Source organism: Danio aesculapii, chromosome 4 (genome assembly GCF_903798145.1).
Source record: "Danio aesculapii chromosome 4, fDanAes4.1, whole genome shotgun sequence".
Lineage (NCBI taxonomy): Eukaryota > Metazoa > Chordata > Actinopteri > Cypriniformes > Danionidae > Danio > Danio aesculapii.
In genome coordinates, this window is record NC_079438.1 from 36,290,575 (window position 1) to 36,315,461 (window position 24,887).

General features: G+C 33.2%; 1 protein-coding gene across 1 annotated transcript in view; it reads right to left on the reverse strand.

Annotated features, from left to right (window-relative positions):
- Positions 1-12,615: 12,615 nt before the first annotated feature.
- gnai1 (guanine nucleotide binding protein (G protein), alpha inhibiting activity polypeptide 1) overlaps positions 12,616-24,887 on the reverse strand; it is a 35,470-nt gene continuing 23,198 nt past the window's right edge. Inside the window, exons 5-9 of the mRNA XM_056455553.1 lie at positions 21,149-21,277; positions 19,380-19,509; positions 17,727-17,880; positions 16,124-16,327; positions 12,616-13,667 (exon numbers count right to left, since the gene is read on the reverse strand). Coding sequence (XP_056311528.1) covers positions 16,137-16,327; positions 17,727-17,880; positions 19,380-19,509; positions 21,149-21,277 — 604 coding nt within the window. The 3' untranslated portion in view covers positions 12,616-13,667; positions 16,124-16,136. The remainder of the gene's footprint in view (positions 13,668-16,123; positions 16,328-17,726; positions 17,881-19,379; positions 19,510-21,148; positions 21,278-24,887) is intronic.

Genomic DNA, 24,887 nt, shown 5'->3' on the forward strand with positions numbered 1-24,887 from the left:
TGGCATATAAATATGACAAAATGAATGTATTGATTGTGTTTTACATTAGTTATTACTAGTCACATTAATATTTCTACTGTACTTTGAAAAAATACTGGTTCCCTTAGTTTTTTAAGATTAATCAAATTAACCTTTTGAGTCATTTTAACTTATATTAAATGAAATACTTTTAACTTATATTAAATGAGGTCGCTGGTTGGAGTCCCGGCTGGGACAGTAGACATTTCTGTGTGGAGTTTGCATGTTTTTCCCGTGTTCACTTGGGTTTCCTTCAGGTGCCCCAGTTATTGCTACAGACCAAAGACATGCGGATAAACTAAAAGCAAGGAATAAACTAAATTGGTTGTAGTTTGTGAATGTGTGTGAATGAGTGTGCATGGATTAGTTTGTGAATGTGTGTGAATGAGTGTGCATGGATATTTAATGAATAAAGGGACTAAGCCGAAGGAAAATAAATAATGAATGAATGAATGAATGAATGAATGCATGTTTAACTTAGTTCAATGAATTATAATTAACTAAAAACTTATCTTGTCACGACTTACTGATTGTATTTTTTTAAAAGTGTGTAACCATTAATGAGCATGATTGCATTTTAATTTTAGCATCATGATGGAATTATTATTATTATTATTATTATTATTATTATTATTATTATAAAAAATCAGATGATTTGCAATCAGAAGAAAAAAAAGATTTTGGTTTTGCTTTGTACTTTTTAGTTTTTATTTTTGTAGTAAATTAAATGTTGTCTGCAAGTTTCAAATGATAATGTGGATGATTTCAGGGTCAGCGTCATATGGTCTTATGGCTCCATTCTGGGTGAGTGTGCATTTAGCCTAATGTGTTGATTACCAGCTCCATCAGTCCCATTAAAGAGCTTCACTTTACCACAGGAAACCAGAAGATCCCCCTGAGAATTAATTAGCATCTCACAACACATGCTTCATTAACGCAAAAATATGTACAAAAGTCAACAAAATGATGTAAATGTGACAAGTAACAACACGTTTACTTAATGACTTGATTGCTTATATGAACTTATATTAGATGCTAATTAACTAAGTGTGTGTGTCGAACAAACTGTCCTTTAGGTGGAGCTGTGATACAGGACAGTTTTTCAGTTTGTAAATCATAATGAGAAATGAAAGCTTTTTATTTTGAGAACAAGAGTGTTAAATTGCTGATTGCTTTGACCTGACCTGCAATTTGTCTTTTTCTATTGGTTAATTTGGACAGCTTCTTGAACACATTTGCTACATATTATTTACATACATTATGTGCAATGCTAAAGTATTGTCAAAATTGTTAAGGGGAATTTTTTTTTTTAAATAAATAAATAGATTATATGTAATTAACGCACTTGGGTTTCATTGGCGAATGCTAACTAATAATTAACAATACGTGTACAGCGTTTATTAATCATAATTCAACATTTACTGATGATTACTTGTGCTTGTTAACATCAGGTAATGCACTTGAGTTAACAATGGACAACATTTTTATTAATTAACTTTAATGAAGATGATTAAATTCTGTAATAAATGTATAGTTCATTGTTTATATTAGGAAATAAATTAACTAATATTAACTAATGGGACCTTATTGTAAAGTGTTACTAATAATATAATATAATATAATATAATATAATATAATATAATATAATATAATATAATATAATATAATATAATATAATATACTGGTTGTCCTCATATAACATGCATGCCGAATGAGTATTTCTCATCCGTATAAATTAGGTATTGAGTTTCAGAAGACAGTACATCTAAATGACCAATTAACTGATTAAATATAAATGACGGAGCTCCAGCGCTGCTCACCGTCATCCATTAAGTGCTCCAGCAGTGGCTCTTCTTCATGTGGTGGGCTGGAAACAAGACATTTTAATAATGACCTGAGGGCAGATGTTACTGTGCTAATAACTGCATTGACCTGCTCAGTATGGTGCATTAGTAACTGATCACTTTCATTTTTGTTTATTTAGATCGCTGGCTCTGTGTATTTCTTATTCAGATGTTATTAAAAAGTCTGTTAAATGCCACAAACTAAACCTGCTACAAGAGGAATCACAAAACTGCCAACTATAGTTTGAAGTAAATAAATTAGCCCATGCTCGTTGAAAATATGTGCCTCAGCTTACTTAAAATACATTGCTCCGGGTACGTTTCTTTGCATGTTTCAGATGACAAATCCACAAGGGTGCGCTGTCTAAATTTTTCACAATACTTAGGCTGCGCTTAGTTTTATTGAACCATTGCATTCATTTTACCTAGAAACTGCAATCGAACATATGATAAAATGTTTATGGTTTCACAAAATGTATTTCAGTGCGTGTATTTCCAAAAAAATTTAAAATTTACTAAAAGAAAAAGGCACAAGTCTGAGTACTTACTGGCTTTAGTGAGGGGGGAAACCTACAATTTCATGATGCATTGTAAGTGACAATCAAATTAAAAATAGCTAATAAAATATTCATTCATTCATTTTCTTTTCAGCTTAGTCCCTTTATTAATCAGGAGTCACCACAGCGGAATGAACTGCCAACTTATGCAGCATATGTTTTACGCAGCGAATGCCCTTCCAGCCGCAACCCATTATTGGGAAACATCCATACACACTCATTCACAAACATAAACTACAGACAATTTAGCTTATTCAATTCACCTCTAGCATATGTCTTTGGACTTGTGGGGGAAACCGGAGCACCCGGAGAAAACCCACACGAACAGGGGAGAACATGCAAACTCCACACAAAACTGCCAACTGACACAGCCGGGACTCGAATCAGTGACCTGCTTGCTGTGAGGCAATTGTGCTACCCATTGCACCACTGTGACGCCATAATAAAATATAAAACTATTAAATTCTTTTGGTTGCATATTTATACAATAAATAACAACAATAAACAAATAACACAATAAGTAAAACAAGGGTAAAAAATAGACCATGATATACTAGACAAGGATAACGCTTCGAAATGCTCACTTACAGGAAACACTCAGCACAGAAGTGTGTGTGGCGTGTAAATAGTCCATGTCATTAGTCTTTACAAGCATCAGCTGTGTGTGTAATCATGGGGTGATCTGGAACTGGTGTGTGAGTGAGGTGCATAATGGGACATGTAGTTCAGTTCAATGTGAGTGTTCTCCTGCAGCCTGCAAGGGCAACACTGCTGGTTACCATAACAATGGCTAGTTTTTTTTTTTAATGTAAACAGCTCACTGTGAACACTATTGTAATTTTCTTAAATCTTTCCTGGCTTTACTATAATTATAAATGATTCAAGTGGTATTTGTAATGATGGCTGTTTATCAAGCATTCAGCACCATCTGCTGTTAAAGCTCCGAATGGATTCAAGAGAGAATGGCGATGCATTTTGAAAATCGCAGATTCTATTTTCTTAAAGATTTTCACCACATCTCTAGTCAAAATAGTGTAACCACAAAAATTCTTGGAGTAGCAGAAGCAGCCGTTCTGATGGCTTGATGGACATTCATGTTTGTTTCAGCGTTGTGCTTTCTGTCTCCTTGTTTACAGACGCGGGAGTGTTTGTGGGCGGTTGCTCTGCATGTAAATTGTGTCTTCATGTCACAGTATGAAGTCAGACTCAGAAATGTAGGCCATGCTTTAGATGATTCACACCAGAACTCTCAGCTTTCTGCCCACTGAATCGCTCCTTTCAGTAAAACAACATAAACCTCTGCGGCGACAAACAAACTGCTATTTCCAGACATGCAGCAATCAGCCTGTGGCACAATGCAAAAATATCAGCAGAATATTTATTGTTTGTTTTCATTTTTGAGACAAAGTATACAGGCACAGGATGTTTGTTCACTGTAGGAACATTGTGTTAGTGTTGTACTAGCTGAATGTGCATCTGCTGCTCATGTTTTCATGCAGTAAATGTCATTTAAACCTCATTACACATTCAGGTCTGATTTGAGCCAGAAGAGATGCATAAAAATGAGAAGGGAAAGAAAAAGTATAGTTTTAGTGAGGGAGCGAAATTTTAGAACAGCTTTAAAACCCTTTAAGTACATGCAATTTTTTTTTTACATTTTTAAAAGATGTGCTTGGATCACCTGATCCAGGCATGTTAGTTGTCATTAGATGTCAAAAATACTTTAAGTTTAAGTATCTATTAAGTTATATATTCGTGTCAAAAATACATTTGGCCACACTTTTTAGGACAGAATTTTATTTTATTTATTATTATTTTATTTTTTTAATTACAAGGGTGTAAAGGGAGATAACATACATAAAAAAAGTTTCCTGAAATGTTCTCCATATTTAAAAACAAATATTTAAAGGCATAAAAAGTGTCAATTTTTTTTCAGTTTAAACGTTGAGATTGAAATAGGTGTGTTAATTCATACCAAGTATGATATAAAAAAGACACATCTAAAAATAAATTCATTTACAATATGCAAAATATCAAAACTGTAATAAAATATGTGATTGAACACGTTGGAATCACTTTCAGAGCCTTTTTCCCAGCTGATAAATAGTGAAAACATTGCCATCCCAAAAAATAAAAAAACATAAATAGATAAAAGAAATAGTTAGAATGGTTAGAAAATTCAACGCTACCAACACAGGGAAAATAAAATTTATTTTGTGATATTATATTAATATTATTTTAAAATTTAAAGTTACAATTTTTAAATATATAGCAAAAGAAAATCCAAGACACTCAGTTTTTTAAAATATTTTTTTACCTTTTTTTTCGAGTGCCTTGGATTTTCTTTTTGCTGATGAATCCCTTACCCAAAGAACACCGAAACATTAAGCTACCCCTGAGCACTTTTTGTTTGATTTTGGATTTTTACAAAATGTATTTTACTTTTTTCCCTCTCTAATGATATGCTTTTTTTCCCTAAAGCAGCCTGATCTGGAATGAATGCATAATGGAAAAAATAGCAATAAACATTATAAAAGGAGGGTGAGGGAGAGTAACAAACCTTAGTGGGCGACAAAATCGTTTAGTGACCCACTTTAACTGTTTGCTGTCAGCTCTTGGAAATTATAACAGCCTCATTTCACTGTGTCAATAAACATGTTTTTTGATTTACTCTTTAGCTCAGTGATCTCTCTAGGTAGCCGTTTTCTGAAAACCCTCAGAATGAGTCATTCTCCCAGCGACATTAATTATAAAATCTGTTCTGAGGACAACTACAATAGCCATAATGCTTGCGTATATACGTGCGCCTTAACGCATTGTCCAATGTCACAGTGAAAACATCAGCAGCTATTAATAACAGCCTGCTGAAGGCATCACCACACCAAAGGAATATCTCTGTTGCTATGGAGTCCAGAGTTGATGACATCACAGAGCAATATGAAAGAAATATGGAAATATGAAAAAAAAAGGCTGCTGGTTACTGGAAAAGAGGTGATGCCAAAAATCATTATTAAAACAAAAAAATGTTTGTTCGTGGAAAGGGCATTAAATTTATATATAAAACAAAACACTGATCTGTCCAGTTCAATGTGCAATTTGCACACTCAAGAGTCCTGCCTCAATGCTATCTATTAATCAAATTAATGCTTTACAACATGGGTAATTGCATGAGAAGGTCACTAATGGAAAATGTAATGCCGCTGGTCTCCTACGCTCAACGGAGAACACCGAGCGCTCAATGGATTCAACAATTAGACACACTCATGCGCTAAAGACATTAGCATCAATCAGTTTACAGTACAGCTTCCTCCAAAAGGGCTTATATAACTCCCTTTGTGTGAGATCTAAAGAGATGAGCAGCACAAAAAAGACATTTTGAAGAATGTGCATCCTGCTCTTTTCCACTCAGTGAGAGTGCATGAACATCGGTGGTGTTATGTCTGTGATAGCAAAACTATACGTATTCTGGATTGTAAAACTGGATGGTTAGTAGATGCTCATAATCAGATTACTAATGATTCACACAATAGTATAATTTGTTTTTCACTGTTTCTCTTTTGTTTCAATACAGCAGGTCCAGTGGCTTTCACTAATTATTGTTTCTAAGAGTCAGAATATAGTAGAAGTATATTTCAAAATATTCTGTCTATTCACATAATCTTTGTTCATGTAGTCATTTGTTGTTTTACATTTTTAGGATTAGGCCTACTGTTTATAAGCATTTTCTAAACTCACAAACTCTCAGTAATTCCATAATATAATAAAAATGTGTGTATAATAGTGTGTGCGTGCGTGCGTGCGTGCGTGCGTGTGCGTGTGTGTGTGTGAATGTGAAAAAATGAATCTGTAATCAAGATAATATGCTACCATGATAGTATCAAGCTATTGTCCAATGCATTTAAAGGGATCGTTCACCCAAAACAGAAAACCTGTTTGAGTTTCTTTCTTCTGTTAAACACAAAGATATTCTGAGAAATGTTGGAAACCGTTAACCATTGAATTCTGTAGTATTTGTTTTTCCTGTTATGGAAGTCACTGGTTACAGGTTTCTAACATTCTTTAATATTTTCAACAAAGAAATAAACCAATAAAGATTTAAAAACACTTGAGGGAGAAAGTAAATCGTGAGTAAATTTTCAATTTTGTGTAAACCGTTTCTTTAAATGTGGAGAATCTAATTTGATGTCAATTGTGAACATTGTTTTCACTAATGCTGCTGTAAATATTCCTGACAGCTCTTCAAAATAAAGGTTTGGCTTAGTTTAAGAAATTCGGAAACACTTTATAATAACTACACACTATGATTCATTTAATAAGCATTTGCATATTGTTCATTCATTAAGCATTAACTCTACATTAATAGGCGTTAGTAAGCAGTTTATAACTGCAGCTACATATACTGTATTCTTGACTTATAAGCACATTAACTGTATAATGGGTTTAATAATTTTACTTTCATAATTTGTGACTGATTGATTTTTCATTACTAAATTAAGTATCGCATTATTTACAAATTATTTGTATTTAAGAGTAGTTGTTGGTTTTTAAGATCATTCAGAATGAGTAAATGATTGATAAACTATTGAAATCGTTTATATATCTTATTATTTAGGCATATAGTAATGGTTGTATGTTAATAAATGCTTTAATTACTCAACTTCATGCAGTTTTGTGACCTAATCTAAATTGAGGACTATTTATGCTTCTTAAATCCCTTATAAATGTCAATTAAAGGCTTACAAAGTAGGATTTGAAAGATTGTTGGTCATTTGATACTATCTAAAACATATAATTACTGTGAAGTTTAAACATTGCTGCATAATGAGAGTGTCAAAATACATCATAAAATTGTATAAAAACAACAATATAATAATTTAATAATATAATGCAACATTTAAATGTCATTTAGCAATGTTTTAACTGTACAGTAATTTAATTTTACATAAGGTTGCAAAGATTTATTTTTTATTTGATACAGTTTCATTCGTGTATTTTCAAATGAATAGAAATGAATAAAGTAGTTTTTTGTTCTTTTTTGTAGTTTAGAATAAAACTGAGCCTTTAATTGTCATTTATAATGGATTAAAAAAAACATAAATAGTCATAACTTTAGGTCACAAAACTGGATGAAGTCGAATTAATAAAGCATTTATTAACCTACAAATTAACTATTAGTATATGCTTCAATAATAAATATTATAAATGTTAATTTGAATAGTTTAATAATCATTTACTAACTCATTCTAAATGATCATTAAACACCCTGAACTACTCTTAAATACAACTGGTTTGTAAATAATGTGAAACTTAATTTAGTCATGAAAAATGAATCATTAATATAGTATGAAAACACAATTATTAAGCACATTATAAATGTGCTTATAAGTCAAGAATACAGTATCTAAATTGCTTACTAATGTTTATTAATGTTGAGTTAATTCTTTACAAATAATGAATTATTTGCTAATGCTTAATAAATGGTTCATAGTGTGTAGTTGTTATAAAGGGTTATGAGAAATTCTAACAGACGTATATTACTGCTGCACTGCAGAATATACATCTCAAAGTAATAATAATAAAAGTAGATGAAAAACTAAACCATTTTACAAAAGGGACATTTTGTATGAAAAAACATTAAGGTTCATTCCTAAACGAAACCCAACTGGGGCTAGAACAGAAAGACCACTAGTCATGACCATGAATGTCATTATTCTAGTGTGTGATTGAGACAAAGGTAAAGCAGGTGTTATTCATTTTGTGCAAAATAAGGTGCCTGACAGTGACATTGTGTACAGGGCTGGAATAACACTGATAAGGTTCTTTATCGCTGAGCCACACACACACACACATAGAGAGAGAAAAGCACAACTATAATGCGTTCTTTGTTGTCTTTTGCTACATCAGTTGTTCGCTTCAATCTCATTTGCACTGGAGACTTTGACAGCAGTGCAGCTACTCTATCAAAACTGCTACATCATTGTCTTAGCCACACCCCTTTATGACATCATTTTTTTTTTTGTCGACTAAAAATACAGCATAATTAATTCATCTTTTCTTTTCTTGTTCTTCCTCCATAGACGGCAAATCGTCATATAAATATAGCAGTCTGGACGTCATCTCTGACCTGAAGAAAGATTGAGAGTCTGTGGAGGTGGCGGGCTGAAACGTACAGAGAGCTGAAAATATTCAAGTGAGCACATAAACTAAAATACATTCAGTGGAGATTAAAATTAGACAACAACCTACTATTTCCTATTTTGCGGTTACTGTTTAGTCCAATGTGAATTTATTGTAACAGAAGTAATAGAGTTACATATATTCTAAAGTACAGTATTAGAAACTTAAATGAGATATTTCTAAAACAGCAGTAAGATTACACAAAAGTGCATAAACCCATTGCTTTTTAAAGATATTAATTGACTTTCCTTTTTTTTTTTAAAAAAAAGGAGAAAACCTGTTGCCTTTAAAGCAATTAGTTGACTTTACTTAAAAACTTATTAAACCCATTGCTTTAAAAGTGATTAGTTGACTTTACTTAAATTGTAAATGCGTTCCTTTAAGGTATTAGTCGATTCATTCTTTTAAAACATTGCTTTTAAAGTTATCGGTTGACTTTTAAATCGATTAGTTGACTTTACTTAAAAAAAGGGAGTAAGCTTGTTGTCTTAAAATTAAGTAAATAAACTGTATGCATAATTATAAGAATTAGGTCAAGTCAACTTAACAGTTCCTAGTTACAATGGGTTTACTTACTTTTTTAAAGTTACTAATTAACATGTTGAGGACACTTACAGATTTCATACATTTTTAACTAGCTTTTGTTGTTAATCTGTATCTGGTGGTAAATTCCTTAATTATCTGACAAGTCTAACTAGCTTTCAAACCAAAATGGAACCTTTCTGTCATTAATCTTTCCACATCTGTGGTTTCTAGATTATTGCATCACTGTTCATTCCCAAAAGTCATTTTTCATATATCGTAATCATCTTTTATATCACATATATTTCACTTGATGTTTTGCTATGGCCTCAATTTTTTTTGCAGCTTCTCTAAAATTCACTTTGTGTTTTAGCCCTGTTTATTACACATTTGGTTTAATGGCACTGGCATCTGAAGTGCACTTTATATTTCTGGCCTTAGTTTGAATTTCATAAAAATAATCTCTTTTTTTTTCCGGTGGGTATAATGATGATGATGATGATGATGATAACAATAATAATGTTTAAACAGCTGCTGGCGGAGGCGAGCATCACTCTAGTTGGCATAAAATGGTAATTTGATCACTTTTTGTTCCTCTTTGTGCTGCTTTAAAAGATTAAATGAGAGAAATGTATGAAGGATGTATGTATAATTCTGTCTATTGGGAATTGACTGGATTTATGGATCCTATGCAATTTTATAATGGGTAGGGACCACTTAAACTGATTCAAAAATGGACAATTTATTGACACTTAAAATTGACAATTTATGGGTTTTTGTAGTATACAATATATTGTTATTTACAATATAAAGTTGTGAGTTTAAGTAACTTCTGTTGGCAGTTCTTCTAAATTTTTTTTTTTTTTGCATAAAATGTAGGCAACATTATAACAGTGTTGTAACTTCAAAAAAAAGCCAAGAAAGCAGTACTGTAAGTTGTGGAATAAACCCTATTTTTTAATCAACAAATGCTCTAAATTGCACAGACATGTCTATAAAGTAGCTGTAGGCAGTTTTCTATATGTTGAAGGACTGGCTTGAATACATATACCAGAATTTGTGGATGATTTCCTGGGGTAGTTTCTACTCTTTGGTGTTTCCATTTGCTCAGCTATGGATCCAGCAGCTACAAGTGGAAGCATGATGCTTTTACTATAAACAGGGTTGGAAAATACCATCCTGAGCCTTATCGGAGGCAACAGGGGGCTTTAATTGTGTGAAGCTTATATTAGCACACTGCTTTCATAACAGTTCTTTTCTTGGCAGTCAGTGATGGCAGTCATAATGTTAACCAATAGCCAGCTATTTGGGAATTGTTTTAGCCAACTTTCATTCAAGTTAGGCTCCATTCTGGTCTGAAACACCCACCTTTTTTAATGATTTATCAGTTCCTGATGGAAAAAGTTTCATTGTATTTTTTGCAGTAACTGGATGATTCAATTTACAAAGTAAAATAGATTGCGAATGATATTTTATGATGACTTCTAAGATTGTAAATTTGCTTTTGAAAGCACTGTTGGTTGGGGTTAGGTCAGTGGTTTGCAGGTCTAAGTGATCTGAAGCTCTGCATTCAACATATTTAAGAATGTTTATCTGAAACGTACAACAAAATGTACCTTAAGAAACATATTTCAGATTCACAAAAATGTAGATGCCATCTGAAATTTGCAATGAATCATAACTGGAGCAAATATTTTACATTTCGCAAAAAAAGTATGCTGAGGAATGTATTTTCAATAAGCTTGGACTGAATGCTTTACTGTCTGCATTGACAATTGCCTTGAAAGCCTATTGTGTTCATACATTTTTGTGTTTGCGTGTGTGTTACATCAACTTTCAATACGGTACCTCCACTGGCCTGCAGAATCTATTCATATGTTATAGTCATGAGTTGAAGCCCATCTAAATGTCTTTGCATTCTTTCATGTGAGCATTATTATTTTTTTCTGTAGTTTGCAAATGTTCTGGTGTGTTTTGTTTGATGGCCTCAGTGTGTAGTTGCCACCTTGTGCATAAACAGATTACAAACAATTTATAAAAAAATTATACATGCAATGCAATCATAGATACAAAAATGTGGCGGTATGTGCACAGTATTGTTCCGATGACGAAACTCAAGTGACACAGTGCACGCTGACCCTCGTGTACATCTTTAGAATGAAATAAGCTTTGCACTCAATTATACTCTTTTGAATTTAAAAGATAATTTCATTTTGGCCATGCTTTTACAAAGTAACAGTGCTTAAACAGTTTTTAATTTTGTGACAAAGCGTAGATATAGGAACAAAGTTCTGCAAATTTTGCAGACAATTTTGTAAATTAAATAATAATGTGCTGATATATGAAGCACATCACACAAGTCACTTTTAAACAAAGTAGTTAACTCTAATTTAAACAAAAGCTACATTTCCATTGGAATCTTTTTTTATTGTTACAAGAAATTACTGGATTTAACCCTCTAAGTGTCCCAAGCCCTAGTTAAATGTGTCCCTTACTGCAAGGCACTATCCCAAATGACAGATTTTTCTGCTCTATACAGAGAACATACAATCATATTTTAATTGCCTTTACTATTGAAGGCCTACCCGTAACATAACTTTCCCCAAGGCATAAACAGATTACACAAAAACTTAAAAGTAATATTGCACAAATGAATATGAGTTAGGTGGCACGGTGGCTTAGTGGCACGGTCATCTCACAGCACGAAGGTCTCTGGTTTGAGTCCTGGCTGGGCCAGTTGCCGTTTCATGTGTGGAGTTTGCATGTTCTCCCCATGTTTGCGTGGGTTTCCTCCAGGTGCTCCAGTTTCCTCCACAGTCCAAAGACATGCACTGTAAATGAATTGGGTAAACAAAATTGGCCATTGTATGAGTGTGAATGTTAGATTGTGTGGGTGTTTCCCAGTGTTGGGCTGCAGCTGAAAGGGCACTCGCTGTGTAAAACATGTTGCAATAGTTGGCGGTTCATTCCGCAGTGGCGGCCCCTGATAAATAAGGGACTAAGCCGTAGGAAAATTAATAAATATAAGTTAGCCACTACTTTGTGAAGTTTATTTAGAAACTAATTTCGAGAGGAACACATGCTTATGATTGATCACGGCTGGTCCCGCATTAAATACGCATGATTCACTAAACAGATGAATCTTAAATCATAGTCCAAAAACATGTCATAAGTGAATTTATCAATCTAAATTGGCACTATAGTTGAGCTCTTAACCAGCAGTATATGTCTATATAGCAATTTATAATCTGTCATCAGCTCTAAATAAGAGTTCTTGAGACTTATCTGAGCTCAAACTCCCCTCTCACCCTGCAAATGGTAGGAAGCCCTGGGATCGAGGATCTTATGAGCTTAGGGCTCTCTCCCTGGACAGCATGTCAAACATGTGTGAGCTCTTGAATACCAAAATAAAAGAAACTTCAAATTGTCATGATATTGCATGGATCTTCCTCAAGTCAGTGAGAAGATGGGAACAAGTAAACTTCAACAAACCAAACTCAGGAAGTAAATGCCTTTTATTAGCAAAATAAGGGAAATGAGTGTACAAATGTTCCCCCATTATGGAGAACACATACACAGAGGTGGCAGTTTTCTTCAAAATCAATCAACAGTATCGCTTGCCTCAAATGTCTCTTTGCAGACATTGTCATATTGTTTGTTTGTTTTTTTTTTCTCCTCAGTGAAATCTTGAACCGCTCGCTCGGTCCCTTCATCTCTCAATGGTGCGTCATTTTCCCCGCAGTAAGCCATTAAGATGGCGGCCGGCGTCTGATGACAGATGCTTGAGTCCTGTGTTTGTAACATCTCAAAATCTGACAGCCATACAGGACTCCTCTCCATCTCAAGTGACTGTTGTTTGGTCTACTTTTGTTGCCATTAAGACCTGGAGGTTTGAGCACCGGGCACTGCTTTAACCATCAGCTTTCTTTACAACGCCATATTATTCTTATTATTATTTAATATTTATATATATATATATACAGACACAAACAGGTGCACATACACACACATACACTCTCTCTCACACTCTCACATTCGATGCATATGAGGATTTGTGCTCTCAGATTAGTAACATCCAGTATGAACTTTTTTGATGTTGGAGAGATATTCAGCAGGCAAACCCAAGCAAATGGACAAAGACTGCAGAAATGCATGCGAAGGCACAAGAACCAACAAACTGGATCGAGTAGCACAATCTTCCTCTCTCCTCGAAGCAACAACCGCAAAGGCAAAAAAAAGTAAAATTTACAAGAAAAGGGAAACATCTCTGATGCAAGACGGCAAAATAAAAAGAAATACTTTGTTTAAACGAAACAAACTCGTGTCACGGGGAAATGAACAGCATGGCCGCGACAGCAACGACTGTACGAACATTCGACACAATTCATTTTTAAATGCTACTTTTTCAATTTTTCCAAAGACAAAAACCATAAATAAAGCTGACAAAAGTGGCATAATGTACAGCACTGGTCCAAGACCAGTTATCTCCATACTTAGTCTTGCAATCTTCCTCCAACAAAATCCACATCAAAACTGGCTTCAGTTGTGCCTAGAAAGAAAATAAGAAAAAAGTGTTACTTAAACAATTCACATATTATTCAAACAAGGCATTATATGCTAATGACTTCCTATTTCTACTTAACTCAACATTTAACATCACAACTTATTCCGAGTTCAGACTGCATGATTTTAGTCCCGATTTTTGACTTGAGAAATCAGCAACAAATGCTCGTTACTCACATGAGTAACAATCACACAGTGTGAACCATCAAAGACGCGATCTAAGAAAATTGCAGATAAGCCGCTGACTAAGTGAGATATTTGGCATGCTAAATATCTGTAGCTGACTGTGATTCAAATCATACCATGTGAAATGTGTTCTGATTGAAAATAACATCATACATATGTAAAATAACATCATACATATTACATACATGCATAAATACTTAGCGATCACCTACAGCTTATGAGCAGCAGCATCCACTAGTATGAGTATCTGCAGGTCAGCGGGAGGTTGGAGAAGTTAAAAGTGCTCATTTTCAGTTTATTTGGACCCAAGAAATGGAGAAAAAACTAGTGTAAATTTGGCAGAACAACCAGGCCTTTTTGATAAGTACATTTTCTACCCCAATAAAGGCTTCTTTCTCATTATGTAGTTAATAACAAAAGATATACTGCGTGACCTCGTGTTTTTTTCATGTCACTTCTGCCGTGTGTTTGCTTGTGAGATGTAGTTTGGACAAAGTTGTCGGCGATTCTTCCTATAGTAAAGCCATACAGTGTAAAACCCCCTGTCGCCAATCCATCTTGCAGTGTAAACACAGCACCGACAGAACGCTTCCCCAGATAGCCATGCAGTGTGAAAACATCTGTGACACGACTACTTTGAAAATCGTGCAGTCTGAACTCAGCATTTATTACACTCAAGAGGATGGCAAAAATTTAAGAGACAATTTCTGTTCCCTCCAAAAAGGAAAAAAAATTAAATTCCTTCAAAAGTCAACTCTTTTATCAACATTTTCAGTTTCACTGATTCATTTCACATCATATCAAGTAATCTATTTCTGAAGTGAGAAATGATTAATTACTACTGTTATTTCCTGTCTGTAGTATACAGTAGAAGTCAGAATTATTAGCCCCCCTCTTTATTTTTAACATAAATTTCTGTTTAACAGATGGAAGATTTTTTTTCAAGACATTTCTAAACATAATAGTTTTAATAACTGATTTATTTTATCTTTGCCATGATGACAGTAAATAATATTTTACTAGATATTTTTCAAGACACTTCTATACAGCTTAGTGGCATTTAAAGGCTTAACGAGGTTAATTAGGTTAACTAGGCAGGTTAGGGTAATTAGGCAAGTTGTATAACGATGGTTTGTTCTGTAGACTACTGAAATAAATATAGCTTAAAGGGGCTAATAATTTTGTCTTTAAAATGGATTTTAAAAAATTAAAAACTGCTTTTATTCTAGCTGAAATAAAACAAATAAGCCTTTCTCCAGAAGAAAAAATATTATCAGACACACTGAGAAAATTTCCCTGCTCTGTTAAACATCATTTGGAAAATATTTAAAAAAGAAAAAAAGATTCAAAGGGGGGCTAATAATTCTGACTTCAACTGTATGTTCGGTATGTATTCATTTTATTTAATTAATCTCTGGCGTACAATATTTTAGCTATGATTGGACACCCTACAAATAAGATAAAAAAAATAAGTCTTATATACACTACTCAAAAGTTTGGGGTCAGTATGATTTTCAAATGTTTTAAAATAAGCTTATCCTGCTCACCAAGGCTGCATTTATTTAATCAAAAATACAGTATAAATTGTAAAATTGTGAAATGTTATTGCACAATATAAGAACTGTTCAAAAGTAGTTTATAATGTAATTTAATAATTTATTCCAGTGATTTATTCAGTCATTCAACCCAGTACTGGGAAAGACCCATAAACACTCATTCACACACATACACTACAGACAATTTGGTGTATTCAATTCACCTATAGTGCATGTCTTTGGGATGTGGGGTAAACCGAAGCACCCAGAGAAAACCCACGCGAACACGGGGAGAACATGCAAACTCCACAGAGAAAAGCCAACTGCTCTAGCTGAGACTCGAACCAGTGACCGTCTTGCTGTGAGCACCAGTGCTAACTACTGAGCCACCCACACTAGTGATTTTTACTCCTTAGTATTGCTTTTACTAAAACAAACTAAACGTCATTAGAAGAGCAGTGTAGTTAAAAAAGCCCACTTTTAAGTTGCTGTCTCATCCCACAGTACACTCACTCCACAAACATTTATATTTTCATCACATGCCCACGCTCACATTGACAGAACTCTGATTATTAACCCATTTAAACCACAGCAGAAATCCCTTTTAAACATGCGCTCATCCTATAAATATTTATTCCAATCTGGCTTCAGGGCAAAGATGTGACTTTACCCACAAGCCAGCGTGAAGATTGATTCTGTAGCTTATAAAGAAGATCCTCACCAGACACAAGCTTCTAGAAGAGTCCGCAGTCCTTTAGGTTGTTCTTGATAATGACATCAGTGACCGCGTCAAACACAAACTGCACGTTTTTGGTGTCGGTGGCGCAGGTGAAGTGAGTGTAAATCTCCTTTGTGTCTTTCCGCTTGTTCAGATCCTCAAACTGACACTGAATGTAGGCTGCAGCTTCCTCGTATGTGTTTGAGCCTGTCGGATGAACAGGAAAACATTTTCAGGAAATTTCAGTGACGTAGTGAGGATGTCACTACAAGATCAAATATCTGGAAAAAATGTGATTATATAGACTGTGATAATGTGATTTATATAATATACATATTGTGCAGTTGGAATGATTACAGCAGCATAATAATAACAGTTGTAATGATTAAGCTGCTGATTTAGTTTTTCTTCTTTGGGCTCCTGAAACATTCCATCTTGACCCAGGGTTTGGGTGGTGATTGAGAAACTAGAAATGACCCAGTTACAGTGCTCACAAAATCACAAACACCCCTCACAAATCTCTTGAGTTAATATTTTGTATAGGAAGCTTTACAATATTATATTTGTGCACATACATTAGATTAGTCAGTACTGAAGCCAAATCTGGAGCTTATCTTACAAAGTAACTTATGATAACGGTCCAAAATTAGTACACACAAAATTATATGTAAGGGAGAATATTGAATAAAACATTTTTTAAAAAGAGGAACATTTCAAGAGAAGCAAAAAATATAAAATTTTGTTTTAATTTTTGTAGTTTGTAATTTTTTTCCACAAATATTTCGCATGAATTAAATTGTATTATTTTTCTATTTTTAAGGATATTTGGTGACTAAAATATTATTTTAATTAATATATCTATGTAATAAATCTGTTTTGTTCAAATTCACCTAAATATATTACCTATATTCACTGAGAAATGAATACAAATATTCATTAAAAAAAGGGTTGTACTTATTTTTGGTGAGCCCTGTATCTTTCCAAAAAAAAAAAAAATCGGAAAATGTGAGTTTCAGCAGTGTTTTCACATGTTTTGATTACAAGTTTACTGTGCTTTAAGTGCTTTGTGAGTTAGAGGTAGATATGCTAAATAAATATAAATATAAAATACAAAATGTATAATTTTAAAAGATTTTGCAAAATGCAAGTTGTTAGTCATAAAATTTTGTGATAATGATTTTAGAGCTTAACATTTCTAATGTTATAAAACTGTAGTGATATTAGCAAGTTTTTTTAATATGGGGTTAAAACAATTCACTGAAACTAAAACAAAGCTCTATAACTTTATCTATAATAACTAATATTTAACTAATATATCTATAATAACTGACAAAAATGTAAATATAAAAAAATATATATTTTTAAATACATTATTTAAATAAAGTTATAGATTTTAGGTATGTAATGTTTAAACCTTATCTGTTTTCTAAAAAAATAACAGATAATCAATTCACACTTTAGAGTCAATCATTTAATATTTTCTGTGTATACTATTGATGTTTTTTATGATTTAAATAAATTTTCAGTTGTATATTTTATTACAATTATTTTAATAATACAATATATTTCCTTGAATGTATTAAGTGAGAAATGTCGCGGGTCTGACCTGCGTACTCAGGGTAGCAGATGGTGAGTGTACTTTTCCTGATCTTCTCTTCAAACAGATCCTTCTTGTTGAGGAACAGGATGATAGAAGTGTCTGTGAACCACTTGTTGTTGCAGATGCTGTCAAACAGCTTCATACTCTCATGCATTCGGTTCTGCAGAGACAAAGATCATTTGAGCGAACGTAAGAAACAAGGATTGTAAGAAGTAGCAAAGTGCTGTTGACTGAGGTTTGGAAAGTCTAAACATATAACAGTAACATGAGTAAACCGTTAAGATTATATCAAGTATCATCAGTATCATTTATCATGTTCTCTTCATGTTATCTTAATAATAACTATACAATATTACAAAATAAGAAAATAATATTAATATGGCATTGTAAAAACAGCTGATGGTTTTAATCTTTTAACTTTACATGCTTCAGTCAGGCTAGTAGTTTCTTCTTTAATATTGAAATTCATTAGCATGCTACATGACTTAATTTATTAGAATGTTATGGATCAAAATTATGAATACATTTTTACAATTTAATAATTTATAATAATTTATAATAATAATAATAATAATATTTTTTTCATATTTTATAAAATACACTTGCAAGTGAAGAAATTAATGCATGCATAAATATCGTCATTTTAATTAATGCTTTGAAAATCTTTGAAAATGGTATCGAGGATCGATAAATAACATATCTAAGTAGAAATATTAGTCCACTCAATAATCATTTAACGAAAGAGGGGTTTACTGTATATCGAGTTTTGTGTTGTCCATCTCAAAAGCCTTAATATATGGATCAAAGACTGCGGTGCAGATGTGCTTTAGCCTCTGCCATTTACCATCAAACCAATCAATACCTGCTTGTGAACACTTAATAAGTTACAACTCCGAGTGAATCGATATCACGTTGACATGGATTATTAGATAAATGCAGGAATTGGTTTTCAAATGCAGGCTTGATTTACCCCTCATTCAACCGATACCCATTCAAAAATACATGTGTGTTTGTGCGTGTTTCTTTTGTGGAAAACACCAGTGTTTGTAAGGCAGAAACATATAATATAAATGAAATTATATACATTTTAAATTTTAAATGTATGCTGTAGTTATGTTAGCTTTTGGTAATCAATTCTTTGAAATAAACAATCTGCTTTTAACAATTAATGATAAATATATTTATTTAAGAAAACAAAAAAATGATTTCACAATTCAGAATCAGTTATTTTCCTAATTTTTACTGTATATACTGCTATATAACTTTGCACGTTGACTTTAAATGTATTGTAAATGTTATTATATCTTTGTTATTAGCAAGTTGTTTGCGTTTTGTAATTTAAATTTTTTTATTAATTAATTTATTTAAAACTTTTTTTTTTTTTATTTAAAAAATTTTATCATCAGTGTCAACAGCTTTTTGAATGACCAACTAGTTGTGATGAATTGAATAAAATGTATCATGTACAGTTGGACATTTACAAGTAAAAAAATTATAATAATGTGAAGTAATTTAAAGCTTCTATTTTGGAAATTAATTCCAAAACAGGAAAGAATGATACAAAAAGTTTCATTTTAATGTAGAACTGCTTTTGCTAGCTTGTAAATTTGTGTTTAACTATTTGATAATTAATAATAGTAACAGCAAATAGTCTTATACCATCTCTTCATCCTCGGCCAGGACCAGGTCATAGTCACTCAGTGCCACACAGAAGATGATGGCGGTCACACCTTCAAAACAATGGATCCACTTTTTCCTCTCTGACCTTTGACCTCCGACATCAAACATCCTGAAATGCATTTAAAAATGGTTAATAAATTCCTGCAACTTCAACTAACACTAGTGTAGCACCTTACAGAGGCAGCTGTGTGTTAAGCAGAGACAGACTACAGCCAGAAACAGGCAGTTTTTTTCATTCATCTGTCAGTTTTGAGCTTTTCTTTCACTTTTCTTGCCTTTAGATTTTTTTTCAGTCTAATGCAAAGAACATTCAAATATGTGTTTTTTGGTTGTTGAATTGTATCAATTTGTGACTGTATATATATATCAATTGCAATCATATTTTAAGGCTTTTTTCCCAAAATGAGTTTTTTTTTTTCTCCTTCACTGATATATATACACACACACACACACACACACACACACACACACACACACACACACACACACATATATATATATATATATATATATATATATATATATATATATATATATATATTCTGAAGGCTTTTACTGAGGGATTTGTGAATATTTTTCTTTCTGGCTGTTGACAGTATTTTCTGAATTATGCAGTGACAAAAAACAACCAGAGACATTCTCTATAAATTCTTTGACTGTAATATGTCCAATAATAATAATAATAACAATAATAACAATAATGTAATTTTTAACCCAAATTCATCCAATGTTCAGGTAATTGTTGTAGCATATGCAAATCACCATATATTAATTACATAATTCATCGTCAGCATTTCAGAAAATGTGGAATGCAAAAAAAAGCAACCGGGAAATTATGATGACACCCAAACGATGACCCAGTTTATCGTAATTATGATAAAAACCACACAGGTTTTGATTTTTCGCTATATAGATTCTTACATAAAACGCAGATGAGACTTGACACATCTGATTTAAGCTGTTATATTGAGCTGAAGACTAGTCTAAAAAGTCTACATCTAAATATGGGCAAAGAAATTGATGATGCATGCTTCCGCTTCCTGTCTGAATCAGAGTGCAAACCAGTTCAAGACTGACACTTCTCTCTTTGTCTTTCTCTGCTTCTCTTTTCTAACACTCTTGCACATGACTGCAGTCACAAAGTCTCTGTATTCTAATCACATGATTCATACTTTACACCAAACTTTAAGTAATTTCTAATGTTGCAATACATGGATATCTGAATACATGTCATATAAGTGTAAAGCTAATACATTACTGTGGAGTGAGTGAGTTTACCAAAAGAATCGCCCATGTTTTACCCACCAAAAATAAATAAATTGTTATTTATATACATTACAATATCATTTAAATGACAAATTAGCTAAATAATTCTACAAAATATTCATTACTGAAATATAATTTTTCCAGTAAATGTATGTTTGTTGCTCTTTTTTTATTATCATTTTAATAACTATACATTGAATTCACATATTTAAAAAAAAATGATACATTTGAAAGTAAAAGTATTAGCCTTTCTGTTTCTTTTCAAATATTCCTCATGTGCTGTTTTAACAGAGATAAGATCTTTTCAACACAATTTTTAAACAAAATAGTTTTAATAACTTATTTATTTTCTCCTTTGTCATGATAACAGTTCATAATATTTTGTATTGCAAAATACTAGCATTTTTTTAGATGTGTATATATATTTTTTTTACTAATGATTTAATGATGAAATATGATCTTTGGCAGTGTGAAGTGCTCACTTGAAGTGTAGGTCTTTGAAAGTGAAGTGTGTCTCCACAATGCCTGTGGTTTTGACTCTGGTCCTGAGCACATCCTGTTGAGTGGGTATATACGTGGCCTGTGATATTCTGTCCAGATCATTCAGGTAGCTGTAAAAATAAAACAGGAGTGAAGTGGTTAGCTTCAGAACGAGTGAGTCAGTCGGTTACTTTTTGGTGGTATTTCTCTTGACCAACAGGTCTAGACCGGGCCTCTCACGAGACAAGGTAGACCTGAGAACAGGATTTGCAGTTACAATCCGCTCTAATCTCCTTCAGCTAAAACAGATTTTTATACACATAACTCTTCTCCAACAATTGCACAAGAGTCAGCAGGGCCATTTCCTGAAAAACAAACAATGAGTCGTAACGTCTGCCAACTGCCCACTTCATGTGACTGAAAATAGTGGCTACGCTTCAGCTGGCGATTTGGGTAATGCTTAGTAACAGCTTCAACAAAAGATAATGCACATTACACGCACACACACACACGCGCATTGTACACACAACTTTACATAAAGGCTCTGATCCCAAACCTAGTGCACTCTCTCTCTAGACAACATTCTATACATATTAGCCGTTTCTGACATAAAATGGTTGGCAAAATCCTTATTGGACAGTTAATTTGGCTAAATTATAAGACATTCAGTTGGTTCATTAACAGAGAAGACAAATTTTTATCATGCATTGAAACTAAAATAAATAAATAAGTTACATAAAAGATGTTTTTTGGATGGATTTTCCAACAAAAATCCCAGGATTTAAAGTAGTATCATTCAGTGCCTGAAATAATAGGCAATTTTTTATATTACTATTATTATTATTAGCAGTACTAGTAGTAATACTAAATATAATAATGATAATTTTCCTAATTTTTCAGGAATTATTCAGTTTGTAAACACCAGCCATTTATTTGTCAAGTAAGATGTGTTTCATAAATATTTATAAATTCTCAGTGCATATTTTATTTTGGAAATGTGTAGTGCATTTTTGGATCTATCATTCAACCATGTCAGGCGTGATATGTAATTAATGGTAAAAAAAAACTTTCATATATGAATTTGTAATCATATATTATCATATTTAAATTATGTAGTTCAATAATTAGGAAGTATAGTTTGTCATTCCATTGTTATACAGATGATAGTCAGATCTACAGTATGTGCCGCTTAGGAAAGACTCAGTCCTTGATTGTCTTAGTGAAATGAAGGCTTGGATGGCTTTTAATTTTTTTTTACCGTACCCTTAGGTACTGTTGGGACTCCTCTATTCAATTTGGGTTCATTAGCTCAGCATATTAAGCCTACAGTCACAAATTTAGGGGTGAAATTTGACTCAGATTTTATATTTGACAATCAGATTAGAGTAGTAGTTAAATTTAGCTTTTTCAATTAGGACACATAGCAAAAATAAAGCAATATATACCAAAACATCAGTTTGATACAGCAATCCATACTTTTATGACCACTCGGTTAGATTACTGTAATGTTATGTATGTGGGGAGTAGCAGGTCAGCTATTTTCAGCCCATTTGCAAATGGTGCAAAACGCTGCAGCACGCCTGTTATCTGGTACTCGCAAATATGACCACATTTGCCCCATGTTAGCTTTGCTTTATTGGTTGCCAGTTCATTTTAGAATACAGTTTAAGATTCTTTTATTTATTTTTAAATCTCTAAATGGTCTTTCTTGCCCCACCTTATATTGCTGAGCTGATACACCCCTATAAGCTCACTTAATACTTGGTTATTTTAATTTATATGTTTTTTTAAAGGTAGTTTAGCTATATTTTATCTTGTATTTTATAGACTATTATGATTATTTTGTTGTATATTTTCTGTACAGCAGTTTGGCTCACTTCTATGTTTGTAAAGTGCTGTGAAAATTAATATTTAAGTTTAGTTTATTTATAATCCATGTTGCTGTTGTGTAATCTTTGAATAAATTTGTTGCTTTACATCATCAAAAAGAGAGAAGAAAAACGGCTTAACCTGAGATGCTATGATAGAGTCTAGCTTCCCTGCAAACATACAACTGAACTAGCAATTTTAAAACTGAATTGATTTTTGAAAAAGAAATAAGACAAGAATTTAATTGGTTCTACAAATCAACATTGGCACAACAAAACAGTGTAGCACATTTTAAATCAGATTCTATTCAATTCTGATGCTTCCTTTCAAGACAGCTGCATTTGTAGATAATAAACAGTCGACAGCCAAATGAGTTTTGGATCAGAGCTAAAGAAACTCAAACACACACACACAAGATAACATTGGCATTACTATTTGATTAAGTGAAACATGAATGTCTGAGTACACTACGCACTTATTATCTGTAATTGCTATCTTTAAGCAACAGTTTTTGCAACATGAAACCAGAACATGCTCTAACACATATTTGCATTCTTTAACTGTAACACACATCTTCATTTGTGTATTTTTCTCATGTGACGATCAGGCACTGTACTGTTTGTGTGTGGCTAGTTTTGGTCATTATTAAGGTTTTGCTTTTCAAGATTTTCAAGTCAAGGGTAACGGCATGTTCTAGCAGCACCGTAAGCAGGCAGCAAATATTGACAAGCTCACTCGAGGCTCAAATAGACAGAGACACAGATCTGAGTCTACAGGATAAAGCTGTTTGAACTTGCTGTTTTGGCAGTGGCTGACGTTCAGTGAGCAGAAAACAGAAGGGGGAATGAACGCTTGAGCACCCAAAAAGGTGAACAGGCTGGGAGAGATAGGAAGGGAGGATGGTATGTGGCGTAGAGAGATAGAGAAAGATAAATAATGACAGTAGAGGACAAAAACAAAAAACATTATGAAGTGATTCATCACCATCATAACTGGGTGAAGTGTGAATTGGGTACTGTGTGATGTGACAAATGCACAGTGATGAAATACATTATTGTATTAAGTAGCACCAAAACACTGTTGGGTAAAAGTAAGAACTGTTGCGTCAAGCTGAGGGCGAGGTTATCATCACCAGTGCAATGAACAGAATATTTGAGCACCATATTTGAAATAGCAGCAGAACATAATACTGATCACTTCTAGACTCTTGACTGTATAAATTACGGTGCACCGTAGAAACAAACTATGGCTTGCTGCATGAACACATTGGATTTGCTGTGTATGGATGTTTATGTACTGTAGGTTGTATTTGGTACTTCCACATTTGTGTTTCTGGGTAAGATGAGACATATCCAGTGACGTCAGACCTGGTCTTACGGTGGCTCTTAAACGGATAGAAAAACAAAGCGGTTTGCCAGATGCACCAGCTCTGAACTGACAATAGCACTAGCTCCAGAGTAGCAACTGGTGGAAATAGGGTAAAAGGGAAAGCGGAACTAGTGCTGCACACAGGTTGTATTTGGTACAAGCCATAAACAAAGTGAAATGAAGTGAAGTGAGCCTTGTCAAGTATGGTTTTACCTGCCTAGACCAGTAATTGGACCTGCAACCTTTGGATTACAAGTCCAACTCCCCAATCATTAGGCCACAATTGCTTCAAAGCAGCAAATATGTCTGAAAATATGATAATCCATATCATTTGCTAACAGTAAACTGCTCAAATGTCTAACGGGACAGATTGAATCGCCAGGTGTAAATAGGAAATGGTCTCTCTAAAATACTTGTGATCTGATTGTCCATTAAGGCATCTTATTTTCACAGTGTATATGCAGGAATCCTATTGGTAATTTCAATACCTTTAAGACTTTTTAA